Below are 17,325 nucleotides of genomic sequence, written 5' to 3' on the forward strand. Positions count from 1 at the left end.
TTAGCGTACCTCAGACATTATGAAAAAAAGAGGTAAAAAGTTTCAGGCCTTCCTGACCTGAAAATAGACGATCGCGTCGCACACCATTGTAACCGTGTCGAACACGAAATCATGAATAAAGTAGAACTCGTTTCAATTCGGAGATACATTTATCTTTTTGTTCGAGGGTTGCGTCGAATCGACGTTCGTCTCGCGAGGACGTTCGTCTCATTCTTTTGTTAAAGCATTGTTCGATTCGAGCTGGCCTCGCCATTAAGATTCCTTCGGGACATAACGGCAACGACACGGTCGATCATCGCGCGATACTCGAACCCGGATCCATTATGTCTTGCACGATCCGCGAATCGATGAGGTTTTGATTTCTCATCAGTGGATGATGCGTGGTGTTGCGAGCAGAACCTCATGAATAATTCAGAACTAATAGTTCCTCGAGTGATGTAAGCAGAATTCCCGCGGTCCCCCCGCGATTTGTTTACGATCATTGCCTCGCGCGGATCTCGTCGACGCCGCGATCGGTTTCGTCTAACCGATCGCCAAAGGAACGAAGCAGGGTGCAATTGATTGAAACAACATCCATCGATCTACGATAAAGTTTATTCGAAGAGCTTCGGTCATTCCTATTTCGAACGATATCGACTGCGAGTCGCCGATTTATTCTCGTCGGATCGCTGATATCCATAATGCCGCGATTTTCATGCGACGACGTTGCGGACACAGCCGCGAATGCCCGCGACTCGACTGCAAATCGTTCGTACGGATATAAATTCACACGGGCAGAGGAACCATGGATAATGGAGAAGCAATGGAAGACCTCGTGTAACGTTTTGTTCGTTTAATGGATATACTTCGGATCCGTTTGTGCAAGCGACCGGTTCATCGCTTATGTCATTAGCAATTATCCGTCGCGGCATCAGCCGCCGATCGTAATCTCGGCGTGTAATAGCAGTGCAATCTGTTTGACGAATCGGCGATTAGTTCACCGGCAATTACAGCAAGACGGCCGCGCCGCTGGATGAGATAATACATTCTTTTTCTTCTTCGAAAGATTGTATCTCGCGGGACAGGGGAGCGGATTCGAATAAATTACAAGCGAGATTATCGTACAAAGCAAACATTAACGACCGATAGGCGCGTTAATGTAAAGATCTCGACGCGTCAACGACACCGTGCCCCTTTCCGTGTCGTCCGTCTTTTCGCTCGCGCGTTTCAGCACCTCCTCCTTTATCCTTTGACGGAACCGGACCAACCTGGAACGTTAATTAACCCAGTTATGGAAACAATTTATCGGAAAATTTCGTTCGGTTACATTTGGCAGGGATTTTTCTACGATTAATCTACGTCTTCCGGAAACAGTAATCGCAATTTTTACAAGAATAGTTAGGTAATTGGTTAAGTTAACTACTTGGACAAATATTTCCCAGCCAATTGTACCGATCGCGAGACTTACCACCGGCGTTGCTACTCGCGTAAGCGGAAGCTCCGCTAGAGGCCCACGCTCCACTTCCGGCTTGGCTAGCGGCCAAACTACCAGCATTGCTACCAGTCCAGCTTCCTCCGTTCGATTGTCCTAATCCTGCTTGCGCACCTGCAACAGACGCATTCATTTCATTTCAATCTCTACGCGCAATACTCTTCGCTGACTGTTACGCAACGCGATCCTTAAACCGGACCGGAAACGACCGATCGACGATTAGCCAATTATCAGGCTGTGTCTTTGATCAATGCGTTACCGTGGGAAACGTTCTGTTCTATCATTAAAACGTCTGTCCGTCCAGCGAGCGAGAAGATTCATCGTCCATTCGGATGTATTAATTGCCGCGTGTCGGAGCCTTTGAGTATATTTGAAACGCACCTGCGGAGGACTGGGCGCTGCTGAAGGCGCCTGCGAATGCTCCTCCGAAGCCTGCGCCGTGGCCTGGAGCAGTTCCGAAGCCTGCGCCGTGACCTGGAGCAGCTCCGAAGCCTGCGCCTCCAGCTGTAGCTGCTCCGAAACCGGTTCCGGAAGCAGAACCGGTTCCAAAGCCGTTGAAGCCGACGCCAACGCCGCCGCCGCTTCCGGAACCGCGATTCGTGGCTAGAGGACTTTGCTGCAAGCCATCGTTGCCAGGACCCGAGCCAGACTGTGGATTATAGGGCCCTGAGGCACCTGGGTGTACACCGCCGGTAGGATTAGGGGATCCAGGGGAACCAGGTGAGCCCGCACCACCTCCTAAGAAGGGATTATCGTCGCCGATGGGCTTCTGGGCGTCTCCACCAGGCGGGAACTCGTGTTTTCCAACTGGACCAGGTCCCAACCCTGATCCTGCTGGTCCACCAGAGCCTCCTCCAGGTGCTGGCGAACCTCCGAAGAACGGATTCCCAAGACCGATCGGCTTGTTGCTAGTCTCCGGTTGCGAGCCACCTGAAGGTCCTAATTGAAACATTGAAATCATTAGTTTTATTGCTTCTCATAATATATAGAATATTTTATCTCAGCGAGCTGCTTATAGTTTAAATGATACACGGCGGAATACATTACACGCATTAACAACGATTACATACCTCCAACGGGGATAGACACCTTTCCAGTTAGGAAGGGGTTCCCATCGTAAGATCCAGGTGCTGCGCCTGTTCCAGTCTTTGGAGAACCAGGTGGACAACTACCGTAAGCGCATCCTGGACCGCCGGGTCCTTGAGGAACAGCGCCGTTTGCTCCGGGGAAGGGACTCTGAGGACTTTGAGAGAGACCGTCGGAGCCAATCGGACCGGAATTTTTGTCTACACCGGTTGAGCCTCCTTGACTGCACGGGCTCTGATCCGGAGACCCACTGCATCCGCTTCCGCAAGGCTGACCCGAAGACCCACCGCATCCGCCACCGCAAGGTTGGCTAGGAGAGCCACTGCATCCGCTTCCGCTTGCACAAGGTTGACCCGGAGAGCCGCTGCATCCGCTTCCGCCTCCGCAAGACTGACCCGAGCAACCAGCACCGCTAGAAGGATGCTCGCCGAGAGGTTTCTGAGTGTCGGGGACGTTGTTTCCAGCATTCGGGACCTGCGGGCCATTGGAGGGGAATGGTTTCGGAGTACCAGCGTAAGTCCCAGATCCAGGTTGGTAAGGTTTTGTAGTCCCGCCATATGGACCAGGTTGGTAAGGTTGCTTGGTAGGTCCTGCACCTCCATAAGGTCCTGGTTGATAAGGACTCTGGCCAGGTTTTGGTTCAGGGCCGCCGGAAGGACCAGGTTGGTAAGGTTGCTTAGTAGGTCCTGCACCTCCATAAGGTCCTGGTTGATAAGGACTCTGGCCGGGCTTTGGTTGAGGGCCGCCAGAAGGACCAGGCTGGTGGGGTGAACTTCCTCCGTGTGGTCCAGATTGAGGGGAAGGCTTTGTAGTATCTCCATGTGGTCCAGGTTGATAGGGATTTTGACCAGGCTTTGTTCCAGGGCCAGTACCATCTTGAGGACCAGGTTGATATGGATTTTGACCAGGCTTTGTTCCAGGGCCAGTACCATCTTGAGGGCCAGGTTGATAGCCGGGTTTCTGCGGGTTGTCAGATGGTCCATTATCAGGCACCGGCTTCGTCGGATTGGAAGGTGCCTTAGTGGTGCTGTGAGGTTTCACGCCGACCGGAGTACCTGGAGCAGGAATCACGTTTATGTGAAAGATCTGACTGTCTTCGTCGTTGGACGGCTTCCGTCTATTTGGCTTGCCACGATTCGGCTTGCCTCGTCCTTTTCCATTCTCCGGGTTGTGACCGTCCTGGTCAGGCGTTGGCTTGGTAGATGGCGAACCTGGCCACTGTGGACTGCTATCCGTATGCGGTTTCTTGTCTCCGCCCTGAGGATTCTGCGCATTCGGCGTGCTATCAGATTCTGGAGGGCCTCCGTTCGCGTTGTCGTATTCGTTGGGATTCCAACCTCCAGGACTTTTAGGTGGCTTCTGTCCTCCATACGGAGTGTTAGGACCCGGTGCACCTACATTCGGCCCGTGTCCAGGTACTGGTGCACTAGGGAAAGCTCCGGCATAAGCGCCTGCTCCAGCGACCGCGGTTGCGCCGATCGATGGCTTGTTCCAGCTTCCTGGTCCGTTCGGATTCTTTGGACTTTCCTGGTTCCACGGATTGCTCGGGCTTCCTGGATTCTTTGGACTTCCGGAATTCCAGGGACTGCCTGAACTTCCTGGACTGCCAGGACCTTGGGGATTCCAAGGATTGCTCGTGCTTCCTGGATTCTTCGGATTTCCGGAATTCCAGGGATTGTCCGAGCTTCCCGGACTGCCAGGACCTTGGGGATTCCAAGGATTACCTGTGTTTCCAGGATTCTGTGGATTTCCTGAATTCCAGGGACTTCCTTGGTTTCCTGGACCGCTCGGACCACTCGGAGACTTTGTACCTGCTGGAGACCACGGATTTCCGGACGTTCCAGGAGCGCCCCAACCTCCTGGACTAGATCCTGGATTCTTCGTACCCGATGGATTCCACGGATTACCCGAGTTTCCTGGACTTCCAGGACCTCCTGGTCCGCCTGGTTGTCCAGAGGAAGGACCACCGTATGGGGAACCGGGAGGACTTCCGTGAGGACCAGACTGATCGCCGGGTGCATTCGCACAATTGCCGTAAGTACCGGGAGTGCAACCGTTTGGTGATCCTTGGGGATTAGATCCTTCCACGGGACTCTGATAAGCGGGGATTCCTGGTATAGGTGCATTCTTTACGGGGCCAACACCGCTGGAGCCTAAACAGAGAACACATTCGATCAGATATTGTTTGCTCAGACGTTTCTTTTTTCTCGGTGTTTGAAACCAGTCGTTGGAATGAAGAAATCTTTCGACGAAAAAAGCGTAAAAAATTTAACTAACCTTGGCTGCAACTTGAACCAGGTTTAGGAGCACTAGAACACGGAGAACCTGTTTGGGGTTTATCATTCCAGCCTCCGGCAGGTTGGTTCGGCTGAGGGCCGTTTCCAGGTCCATTGTTCCATCCATGTCCAGGCGGCTGATTCGGTTCTTGTCCAGGCTGTTGTCCAGGGAATTGACCAGGTTTCTGACCAGGTTGCTGTCCAGGATGCTGGCCAGGTTGCGGACCTGGTTGCTGTCCTGGATATTGTCCAGGTTGCTGACCTGGTTGCTGGCCAGGATACTGTCCAGGATGCTGGCCAGGTTGCTGACCTGGTTGCTGTCCTGGATATTGTCCAGGATGTTGGCCAGGTTGCTGTCCAGGTTGTTGTCCAGGATATTGCCCAGGTTGTTGACCAGGGTATTGTCCAGGTTTCTGACCAGGTTGATGACTAGGATATTGTCCGGGTTGTTGTCCAGGATGCTGGCCAGGTTGTTGTCCGGGATATTGACCAGGTTGTTGCCCAGGGTATTGTCCAGGTTTCTGACCAGGTTGCTGTCCAGGATACTGTCCAGGATGCTGGCCAGGTTGCTGACCTGGTTGCTGTCCTGGATATTGTCCAGGTTGCTGACCTGGTTGCTGGCCAGGATACTGTCCAGGATGCTGGCCAGGTTGTTGTCCTGGATATTGACCAGGATGCTGGCCAGGTTGCTGTCCTGGTTGCTGTCCTGGTTGCTGCCCAGGATATTGTCCAGGTTTCTGACCAGGTTGTTGTCCGGGATATTGCCCAGGTTGTTGACCAGGGTATTGTCCAGGTTTCTGACCAGGTTGCTGTCCAGGTTGATGACTAGGATATTGTCCGGGTTGCTGTCCAGGTTTCTGACCAGGCTGTTGTCCGGGATATTGCCCAGGTTGTTGCCCAGGGTATTGTCCAGGTTGCTGCCCAGGATGTTGTCCCGGTTGCTGACCTGGCTGCTGTCCMGGATACTGTCCTGGATGCTGGCCAGGTTGCTGTCCAGGATATTGTCCAGGTTTCTGACCAGGTTGTTGTCCTGGATGCTGGCCAGGTTGTTGTCCAGGATATTGTCCAGGTTTCTGACCAGGTTGTTGTCCGGGATATTGTCCAGGTTGCTGACCAGGTTGCTGTCCCGGATATTGTCCAGGTTGCTGGYCAGGTTGTTSTCCGGATGGTTTATTCCAAGGAGATGGACCTCCACCACTCACAGGTCCACTTTTAACAGGCCCCGTAGTTCCAGCAGGTCCACYTTTAACAGGTCCCGAAGTTCCAGCAGGTCCACTGCCCCAKGGATTTGCACCTTCACCCGGTGTACCCAGTTTCTGCACTCCTCCAGACGTGCCAGGTTTCTTTTTATGACCATAGTGATGCTCCGGCCTGTACTGWCCATCGTCCCCATCGTCACARTCATCTTCATTCTCCTCTTCCGGCTCCTCCCAGTCCTCTTCTTCCTCCCAGTCGTCGTCTTCCCATTTGTTCGCGCACTTTGGACATCCGTTTCGGTCTACCTTGCCTCCAGCACCGGGATGACTAGAGGGATGACCGTGATCGCTGCCTTCCTGGTTCTGGTTCGCATATCCGGCGCCGTCGTAACTGCGAATCCCTTTGTGACCGTCATGGCCACTTCCGGGAACGCCGCCGGTGAAGGTGTCCGAGCCGCTCAGCGAGAATGCGCCAGCATTCGCGGAAGCGAAGGCGGATGCGGATGCAGCCGCGCCGCCTGCAGCAATGCAACAACACGGTACAGCATTCCTCAAATTTCTCAAAACGCTACGAATGTATATATATATATTGCCCGAAATGCTCGAGCAACGTGCTCCGATTCTGTACAAGTCTAATCTATCGCGTGCTCTTCCTTGTTCGCAGTTTCTACGTCTCCACGGTCTTTGATACTTCCAGCACGGTCAACACAACGAGTTTTTATCGAATTGTCATGGAAACCGGTTGATACGAACCAGTCTCGTGTGCGTCGCCGAATGAAAATTCATAGACAAAAAAAAACGCAGCCACGAGCAAGCGGAAAATCCACAATGATCTTGACGGACGTAACGTGTGTTTTCTACAATGTAACGATCGGTTATAATTGTTGCACGGAGACAGGCTATTATTACGAGGATGCGCAGACTTCGCACGGATTTTGCGACTAATTTTCGCCGTCGGTGAATTAACAGTTGAAGAAATACGTACTGTACGCGAGGCCGCCGCTGCCATCGTTGGTCCTGTAGGCTCCTGAAAGTAGTGATCGAACGTTTCAGAGAAGGATCCCGATGCGTCAACGCGTATAAATAGCGGTGGAATGCGAGGACGAGCCGCGAATCGCGAGTAGACTAAAGAATACGCTAGCAAGAAGGAGCGTCCGCGCACGCGGCTCGATGAAAGAGAAGCTGCGACTACAGTTACCTGATCCGACGACAAGTGCGCCGATAAAGAGGAGGATCGTTGGCGGTCTAATCATCTCCGGATGAATCGTCGCGGATGTCTGTATCGTTCCTTCGTGGTCCGCGAGTCACGGACCATTGCGAAGCGAGTCCCTGTCGAATACTTGTATATATAAGGATACCCCCAGCGAGGTGAAAGGATACACGAATCATCATCATCATCCCCGACGAAGAAGCCTGGGGCGACGTGGGTGGCGACGCGCGATCGGTCAGCTCTTTCTATCGCGGAACGGTCGCGGACCTGTTTCAGGTGCCGGCTTTGTCTCTCAGGATCACGTCATCCTGGTTTAGGAGTTTCCCGGGACTAACAATAAGCGTGCAGGATCCTCATGCAAATCGGAGCGTGTAACAAGAATATTCTCGCTTCCGACGAATTTACGACGCACTGTCGCGATGATTTGCTGCGATTCCCACCGCTGCATTCTTCCCCGATGACTTCAAATTTATTCGACTGATCATCGTATGCCTAAAATTCCTGGCAACAAGTGAATCCTTTAGGATTACAGTCGGAAGATTAGAGAATACCGTGAGCAGAAAATGTTCCGTGCCCTGAAAATAATCCAACTTATGTAACCTTGTTCTGATTGTCGCTATTATCAAATGTTTTAGGTAATACGCATGGGGTTGCATACCAGTTAATTGCATCATGCAATTGACGTGAATTGGTGTAAGTATTGCCAAAGAATATTATTGCATGTACTTAACAAGTGAGCATATTATAATAGATATAACGATCAAATTATGGCTGTAGGTTTTTATTGAAAAATCTTTATTAATGAATCGCTACACGCTTACAGCCGATTTTAATAAAACTTTAGGAGAAGATGGTTCCCAGAAAAATATTCGACACACATATCTTTTTACCGGTATTTGTTCATATTTACCTGGTGAAAACAGACCCTAACCTTGGAATTTAAAATAACGGAGCTTTTTTCCAAAATTTCAGCCCAATCAACAAGTATCACTTCTGCATATTCCCTTGTTAGATAAGGTGCAAATAATTCTTGCCGTTCTAGCCGTAACAATCAATATAAAAATCGGTAGGAATTATTTGTTTATGTTAGCGATTGCAGCGCCTCTTACGGGGAAAGCAAGAAGCTTTTTACGGAGTCCGTACAGCGCCAATTAGTAAGGTGGCGAAACGCTCAAACTACTAGCCAAATCCGACTATCGGTAAATTTGTCTATCAGTTTCAGCGTTTTGCCACCTTACTAATTGGCGCTGTACGGACGCTGAACGAAGCTTCAATATTCCGCCACGAGAGGCGCTGCAGTTGCCATTTAAATTAATTATTATTACTAATTTCTGAAAAATTAACCTAATTATAATTAGGTATATAAAATGTTTGTAGCATCAAATAAAACTGTAATAACAATTAAAATTCAGTCTGTCATAGTATACGCCTGCCATACGTTATTCGATGTCTTAATCAAAAGCTATTGATGAATAAGAACACATTTATTTACCCAGTTTCGATAAAAAATTGAAAATCTGGTGGCAAAGAATACTTTACTTTCATCAATTAATTTTGTTGAGTGTTCTGGCACCAACAGAAGGGATAGGAACGAACTACACTAGATTCTCGTTGGAACAACATTTTATTTATACCTGCACTCGTGTATTATCACATCTTTTCGAAATCCAACCATGAAAATACGGTCTTTTTGAGGTTGCACGAAGGATCGTACATAATTTGTTTCTTACTTCGCGTACAACGATTATAAACCTTTATACAAAAATATGAATTCGAAAATGTTGGACCATGGCGGACTAATATGTATATCGTACAATTCTTCGGCAAGGGGTACGTATACCTTTTTTCGCGCGTGTCATGCGGTCAAAAGTATCTGCCTCATGACCGTCGAGGAGTTACATATAAATACATATACACACACGGATATACATCTACATGAATGTACATAGTATGTACATACGTGCACGGATTTCACGAAGAATCGTCGCGTGATCGAGGGCTCGAGTCGCTCGTTTCGCGTTCAACGTTTTACAACTAATCGGCGGCTACCGGATAAACGAAATAACGACGACGGTAGCGATCGGAGAAAGTGTGTGGAAGGCACTTCCTTGGCACGTGATCACAGAAGAACGCAGGTACTGTGCAACGAATTCGCTTGGTCCTGAACGAGCCGAACGCGTCGAGTAGGACGCCGCGGAGTTTCATTTTTATTGTAGATCAGAAATTAAAACAGAATCTTCGTAATTGTCTCCTTGACCAAACGACTGTTCTTTCGTCCGTCTGTCTGTCTGTGCGAAAGAAAAAGAAACACGAATGAGAACAGCATTTGGTAGTTTTTCGGTAACGATTCTAGACTGATGCACATCGCGCGAGAATGGTAATTGTAATGGTAATGATATAATGATAATGATGACGATGATGATAATTATAATAACAATAACAATAATAATAATTAGGTAATATTAATAATAATAATAATAATAGTGACAACAACAATTATAATTAAAAAAAAGAGAAAAATGCATTCAACTATGCAGGTGTAAATCATTTCTTTCGAATGTTTTTTCGTGAGTGTCCGAGACGATTACACATCGGAACGGAACACCCGTTTTTTTTTTCTTTCCTACATGTATATGTTTCCGTTTGCTTTGTACACGTCGTATAAATAAGTAGGATCAATGATTCTTCTAACGACTAATAACTTAGAAAGATACGCGTGGAAATATCTACAAGTATGTATAAAACCATTTTTGTATTGCAACGCGTTTGCTCCTGGAACGGGCGAGGGGTGGCTGTGAGAGATCTCGGATCTAGAATAATTCTCGCGGATCGATTTACCGGGGGCGGCTGTTACGTACAATACAAAATGGCAGTTGTGTTGCGATAAAAAGCGCAGCGCGCAACCAAGAAGGCGTCGAACGCGAGGCTATTTTTCTGCTCTAATACTGCTGCTTTTCGAACGTTCGACCGATCTCCGGGCTACCGGCCGTCTGATAGACGATTGCGAATTTTTTAAATTCGAGGAGACCTCGGCTGTTTACAATATTTTATTTTGGCTTCGTCGGTCGTAAGGCACGTAATGTGTTCGTTAAACGAAAAAAAAGGACGCTATATAAAAATGTAAAATCTGCATTCGCTCATCTCACATGCTCGACTTTCTTGGTTCTCTTTCTCTCTCTCTCTCTCCCTTTCTTTCACACTCACACGTTCTCTTCCTTTCTCTCCACCTTTATCCCGTTCGTATCACGTATTCACACGCACAAACACACTCTCGTTTAATCCTGTTTCCATCCGAACATAGCGTAGCAACAAGACGATCGTCTCGACTTGAATCGCGGGAACAGTTCCTCGAGCGTTACACCGACAAATTTCAAAAGGCGTACCGCGTAGACTCGCGCTTTGATAGCTGATATCACACGGACGATCACTGATCAAATGAGTCAACGCAACGATCACGGAGATATCCCGCTTAGTCGCTACGCAAATATATGCGAAAGAGATCGCGCGCTCGACAATAAATATGGTAGGAAGCGATGAACCGTGCACGGATCGCAAGCTGTTACGAAGCTGGCCGTGCTCCGCGGGTTTGGATAGATGGTCTCAAAGACAGCCAACAGCGAATTAGCAACAAAGGGTGGCTAACTCCCCACTCGCTCCGTCCGATCTCGTCTCTCGAGTTCTATGCAAGCTGACAAACATCAACGTATAAGATCTTTTGGTCACGCGTTCGAATTGCGCGTAATAAGTTTGGTACATTGTCCGCAAACAACGTGTCCGTAGAGCTTTAAAACGACTCGACCAGGATGACAGTACTAAGAACGCGAAAGCGTCTGGCTAACAAACAATCGGTCCCCGTCTTCCTTCCGCATCCCAACTTTCCAGCTCCGCATAGCGTGATACGTTCTGGCAACCGATTCGATTGTTTCGTGTGATCCACCGAGTGCTCTAGGAACGAACGCGCTCACCGAAGCAACAAAAATAGTCTACCACAAGTTCGAATCGGCGACAGTGCGACCGAGGAGCCGCGAAACAAAGAGAGAACGAGAGAAGGAGTGAGCGAGCGTCCGTGGCGCGACCAGACGCGTCGTCAATGTTGCGTCTCCGATATCGTCTTGACGGGTTGCAAGCCCTGCTTCTCGTGCTTCTCCTCATCCTTGTCCGGATTGTCCCAGGCTTGCCTCTGCCCGGATCCGAAGATTATGTAAAACACCGAGCACACGATGTAGACGCACGCCGAGATCATGAACACCAGTCTCCATTTCGCTTGTGTCGGCTGTAAAACGGAATTCCTTTTGTTATTCTCTGACACGCTAACAAGGAACAGATTTGCCTCTGTAACTTTGGCGAGAACCGCAGACTTCAAGCATATAAATCCTAACGAGAGTAACACATTGAAAACAGAATACAATTAAGCGCTCTGTCTGTGGCGCAACAATTGCCGAGGCATCGCTGTACACAGAGGCTCTGCTCAGGCAAGAGCAAACGAGATCAACGAGATCAACGAGATCAACGTCAGGGATAATTACCGTCCCGATGATTATGTAGCCGGCGGTGATCGGGGCGAGAAGACCGGCGAGATTCGCCAGACAATTGGTGAAGGACATCAGCACCCCGGCGAACCTCGGCGATATGTCTAAGTGGTTCACTTTGAACCCGGAGTAGATGCCACCGTTCAGGCCTACACCGACGGTCAGGATAGCTATCGTCAACCAGGAATTACAACTGGTGTACGAAGCGCCGATCAGCGCGATCGCGGGCCCGAATTGTCCTATACTGTTGATGATCTTGCGTGTGTAGGTGTGGTTGAACCTGCCCGTGGAGATCATCCAGTCGGCTATGTGTGATACTACCATCGAGAAGATCCACATGGCTAGATACGGCAGCGAAGAAATACTTCCATTCTAAAACGCATAACATAATCGTTAATTTGGACCGTGTATTAACAGCTGATATATATAATTATATGGAGCTATCTTCTTACCGATTTAATATCAAAATGAAGTATCTGCTTCATGAAGGTCGGCAGTTCGGTCATCAGCGTCTCGTATCCATAGTTCTGACCCATGTGGGCGATCAGAATGGCCCAGAACGGCAACGAAGTGACGATGGAGCGCCACGGCACTGGAGGAGACTGTTCAAAAGTCGAAACACCATTACTCTCACTGTACTCAAGCGATCTCAAGAACATAATTCTCATGATACTCACGGTAGCTCCGGCGCTGCCCCACAGAGCGCTAAGTATGTACTTTTTCTCGTCTTCGGGGATATGGGGATGGCTCTCGGGGTCCTCGTACACCATCAAGAGGAACGCGACGCACCAGATGGTGCCGATCGTGCCGAACACGTAGAAGATCGATGGCCAGCCACCGTCGAAACCGTATTCGGATAGAAGTCCGCTAAGCGGCATTGATATCACGGTGCCGAATTGGGCGCCTGGTGTGTCATCGCATGTGAAAAATATGATTGATTAGTGGCGCGCGTCGCCGAGTAGGACGCCAATAACGATAGAAATAGAAAGAAGTGGACGTGTATAAAGCAGGCATGTCCAAGACGCGTTACTATTCAGGTTCTCGGCCAAGGAACGCCGACGTGGATTCAAAATTGCACGGCGGGGTGCTGCGTGAGCGAGCTTATTAGACGAACGATTATCTTCCCTCTATAGGCTCGCGAGAGACATGCCTGGACATGCCTGGCGTGGAAGAAGATGAGAAGAAGAGAGAATAGAAGTAGAAGAAATAGAAGAATAAATAGTAGAACAAATAGTAGAATGAATATTAGAAAAAGTAATAGAATAAATAGTAAAATAAGTAATAGACTAAATATTAGAAAAAGTAGTAGAATAAATAGTAGAATAAGTGGTAGAGTAAATAGTAGAATAAATAGAAGAACAAATAGTAGAATAAGTAATGGAATAAATATTGGTAAAAGTAATAGAATAAATAGTAGACTAAGTGGTAGTAGAACAGTAGAGAAATGGGGAAAGGAAGAAGCGGACGATCGATCCGGCAGCCTGCGGGTACACGCTCGGGTCCATCGGGTAGGCCGCGGGTAGACGATAGAAAGGAGAGCTAGGGCCTCGTAGTATCGAGGTAGGCAGCAACGAGCTTACCGGCGTAGACGAAGGCACCCATCCTGCTGCGTTCATTCGGCGGTATCCACTTGGCCAGCATCGCGTGCGTGCAAGGCACAATTGGACCCTGCAATAGGGATAATCCATTCCTAGGGGGAGGAAATACACCCGAACGATCAAAAAGCGTTCACACATCACGGCAATTTTCGTCGTGTTAAAAAATTCTCTTTATTTGTTTGTTTGTTTGTTTGGTTTACTCTTTAACCTGTTTACTGGGGGTGGCGACGAGTCGACTCCTCAACGTTTTTTTTACCTATTCCGTTTACTTACACAAACTCGACTGAGATCGTTTTTCTCTCGTTTCCGTGAGTCTTACGCTGCGCCGAATCCATTAAACAATACGTGTGAGAGAGAGCCAGGCTACCGAAAAACCGTGTTCGATCCCATCGCGAAGCAATTGGTTCTCGAAGGGTTGCGCTGAGGAACTGCTGCTGGCTCGATTTGTTACACACAGGTTACCGAGGGCTCGATAGTGTTCCCAGTGAACAGGTTAACGTGTTCGTATACTCTTTCTTTTCTCGCTATTCGTTCCAAGATCGCCACTTTATCCGATCGACGAGATGTCGAGAGAGAGAGAGGAGGAGAAAGAAAATCTGTGGAAAACACAACTTACCTCGCCCAGGCCTTGAATAAATCGGACCGCCATCAGCCAGTAGTAGCCGGCGTGGGCGGATATCGGGACCAGTAATCCGAACACCGAGTTGATCATCATCCCGATACCCAGGAAATACTTGGATCCGTAACGTTTCGCTAGTATCCCGAACGGTATCTGCGTGATCACGTAACCGTAGAAGAATGAGCTCAACAGGTAGCCCTGCTTGGTAGTGTCCCAGACGAACTCGCCGTCGCTGTGATTCTGGAATCGAACGACGGATGATCAGAGACCTCAACTATCTTTACCAATAAATTACGCTCGATCTGAGCAAGGATGCTTACGGTCGCTGCGGCGGTCATGTTCATGTCGTAGCCGCACTCGTGCGTCGGTATACCGTGGTCGTCGAGATCCCGCAGCGCCGTATGGTTCACCATAGCGACGATCGCCACGGACATGTTGGTCCTCATCACGTACGCGTTCGCCATGCCCAGGAACAGCATGAACGTGACCACGTGGCGCGACCCTATCCATCCTGAAACATAGAGAAAACAGACGCGGTCAGCGGTGTGGCGTCGCAACCCTTCTTCGATTATGCAAGCAAACGATATCGGCGTGCGAGATTGCACCGATAATGGTTATCGCGTTCATCTTGCAACAGCGACTACGTTCTGCAAAGAATGTCGTCTTTCTGGAAAGACGACAGCTTTCCTGATTATTATGGACGACGCAGGTTGGTTCAAAGGATGCTTGTTGGTCGAGGATGCTATGTATTCGTTTGTAATGGGACACGCTAATCGGCGCGAATCTCAAATCACGGGGAATAATTTCGAAAGGAATCGCCGGACGAGCCGACTCTCTCGCTGTACCAATCTCGACGGCGCTTCCTACAAAATGATTATCAATTATCTGCGATCGACCAAGCGACCCCGCTCCCGTTGCGTCACTTACGCTCTCGCAGACTACGTGCTCGCGATCAACATTCTTCCCTCTTCCACCCGGCCTCTCTTGTAGCCAGCAACAGGCTGACAACAAGAAAAAAAGATAGAAAGACAGAGACAAAGAGAGAAAAAAAAGATAAAGGGAGTATCGCGGCTGTTCGATACAAGGGTACGACGATCGGCATTCCGATTCGTTCGGAACAGCGAAGATAAATCCAAAGTCGGCTCGAATGACGCCGTTGGTCCTCCACGAGGAACGTTGCGACGGAATCGATTACGAGAACCTGAAACGCGGAAAGATAAGACCGGGTGCGACGCGATTCGACGAGGCTAATGTGAACCGCGTTTTGGCTGTGGCCTATGCCAATCCATTATTCGGTCGCCGAGAGCCGACGATTCTCTGTAATACAGATCCCACCGGAACGCGGAGAATTTCAATTCTTCTCGGAATGTAAAATTACTATTAATTATTGATCTGATACGAATTAAAGATACAAGTGGTCGCCCATTGTTACAATAACGAAACAAATACGTGGCTGACTTCGAACGACGGTGAATCGGTAAATTATATAATCGGACGGCTGTAAATATGTATAATTTATTGCTGTTTTTGCGAATGGATTTAGGCTCCTCATTTTTATCGCGATTTATGCCTGGATCAAGATATTACATTCTTTAATACGAAAAATAAAAAGTTAAATTTAATACGAGGATATGAACGGTATCGAATATTCGTATTTTTTATTTTAAAGTAGATATTTTGACCGGTTAAGCAGGTGTAACGTTAACCCCTTGCATTATCGCTCCTTTCATGCTGTGACGATTAGCACTTATTTGTTTTTAATATTTTTAATAATACGACCAGACAATACTTATTTCCTTTATTGCCTTTATTTACCTTTATTTCTATACTTTGATAAGAGAAGAATTTATCTTTATCTCGATGTAAAAGAAATTAATAATATTTAATATATTATATTAATTAATATTATATTATAATTATATTGTATTAATTATTAATATATATTAATAACATTCATATTTAGTAGATCTTGCCTAAAATCTTCACCACGAGCCTGACTCATTATTATAGCTTAAAGGGTTAATTAAATCGTGGAACGGGTCCATATAATCAACTTTAATTGCAAATTAGTGCTTAAACGATTTTCCGTCGGCTTCGTACAACCATATTCTTTCGAATTCGCGCGATCGCGAGGATTCGCGTTGCTGGTCGGCTAATTCGGTCGCTATGCGCGGCGCGGAATTCGAGGCGGACTGCCGACGAGGCGATTTTCTCGGGCCGCGCGCGCGGACAATGTCGTTTCCACGTTTGCGTAATTTCCATTGCGCGAGAGACTGGTTCCCCCCTTCACGGATCAGACCTTATTGTCGTTTATCTTGCCGACGGTGCCGCGGATCGGTGAATCACGCGAATCACGCGAAACGCGCCGGATTCGGCGCGGTGTTGTCCCCGCGCGCGCGCGCGCGCACTTTTCGAACGTCGGTTATTTATACAATTTCCGGCCCGATAAGACACCGAGTAATAATGATGCAGCTTATTATTAGATCCGATGCAAGATTTATTTTCGGCCCGCGACCTATCGCCAGTGCCGGCGATTATTTTGCGCAGCTTGTCGCGCGCGCCCGCCGCGTAAAACGGTTTTCATCCCCGCGAGCGAGGATCGATACAACGGTCGACAGCCCGGTTCCTCTCTCTCTCTCTCTCGACGACTTCCTACTCCGCTTCCTGGTCGCAGAAAGTTCCTCCGAACATTCCGGCGAAAGAGATGCGCGCGTGAAATCGCACACGCACCGTTGTCCGCGTTATCGCGCAACGATAGTTCCGCGACTGCAAATATTGCACCCTTTATCTATACTTTCCGGGTTAGAACGCCGCGAGCGCGCGCGCGCGCGTGTGCGCCGAGCAGTTGAAACTGGTTCGCGGATGCTTATCGAGATCAGGGTCGCTTGTTCCGTTTTGTCCGTACCTTTTATTTCCGCGATTCAACCCTTTGCTCTATGATTCCTTTCACGCTGCGTTGATCAGAATTGATTAATCCTTAATATTTTCCTTGATAGAACCAGACAATTTTTATTTCTTTTATTGTCTTTATGTACTTTCGTTTGTAGACTTTGATAACAGAAGAATTTATTTTTATTATATTACTATTCATTATTTATTATTATTAGAATTATAAATTGATTATAGGAATGATGATTTATTTTACAATATGAGAACTTTAACTAGAACTTTTAGTAATTAAAGAAAGGTATAAATTGCGTCCTTTCTATTTGTGATATTTTAGATAAGAGGCATGTCCGGTGGTAAATAAATAAACCATCCATTTGATCTTGCCAACGAGTCTGACTCGACAGTGCAAGAGGTTAACTCGCGGAAGACCGGAGAAACCGAACCAATTTTT

At 48.2% G+C, this 17,325-nt stretch overlaps 2 protein-coding genes across 5 annotated transcripts in view; both read right to left on the bottom strand.

The window, feature by feature from the left end:
* Nucleotides 1-817: 817 nt before the first annotated feature.
* On the bottom strand, nt 818-7,369 carry LOC144474935 (uncharacterized). Of its 2 annotated transcripts, XM_078190346.1 has the most exons (8): nt 7,228-7,369; nt 7,015-7,056; nt 4,835-6,547; nt 3,703-4,710; nt 2,542-3,612; nt 1,853-2,410; nt 1,448-1,585; nt 818-1,247 (listed from the first exon to the last, which is right to left on the bottom strand). In XM_078190346.1, exons 1-8 carry the CDS (start codon nt 7,280-7,282, stop codon nt 1,222-1,224), a joined length of 4,611 nt encoding a protein of 1,536 aa, XP_078046472.1. In that variant the 5' UTR covers nt 7,283-7,369; the 3' UTR covers nt 818-1,221. The 2 variants fall into 2 exon arrangements, with proteins under 2 accessions (XP_078046472.1, XP_078046471.1); XM_078190345.1 differs by having other exon boundaries at nt 2,542-4,710; nt 7,228-7,367.
* Nucleotides 7,370-9,720: 2,351 nt separating this feature from the next.
* Picot (putative inorganic phosphate cotransporter protein picot) overlaps nt 9,721-17,325 on the bottom strand; it is a 30,453-nt gene continuing 22,848 nt past the window's right edge. For all 3 annotated transcript variants that reach the window (XM_078189972.1, XM_078189970.1, XM_078189969.1), the window contains exons 2-8: nt 14,306-14,496; nt 13,983-14,225; nt 13,349-13,436; nt 12,446-12,672; nt 12,221-12,370; nt 11,766-12,140; nt 9,721-11,512 (exon numbers count right to left, since the gene is read on the bottom strand). In XM_078189972.1, the coding sequence (XP_078046098.1) occupies nt 11,327-11,512; nt 11,766-12,140; nt 12,221-12,370; nt 12,446-12,672; nt 13,349-13,436; nt 13,983-14,225; nt 14,306-14,464 (1,428 nt within the window). In that variant the 5' untranslated portion in view covers nt 14,465-14,496 and the 3' untranslated portion in view covers nt 9,721-11,326. The remainder of the gene's footprint in view (nt 11,513-11,765; nt 12,141-12,220; nt 12,371-12,445; nt 12,673-13,348; nt 13,437-13,982; nt 14,226-14,305; nt 14,497-17,325) is intronic.

The sequence above is a fragment of the Augochlora pura genome, chromosome 9 (assembly GCF_028453695.1).
Source record: "Augochlora pura isolate Apur16 chromosome 9, APUR_v2.2.1, whole genome shotgun sequence".
Taxonomy (NCBI): domain Eukaryota; kingdom Metazoa; phylum Arthropoda; class Insecta; order Hymenoptera; family Halictidae; genus Augochlora; species Augochlora pura.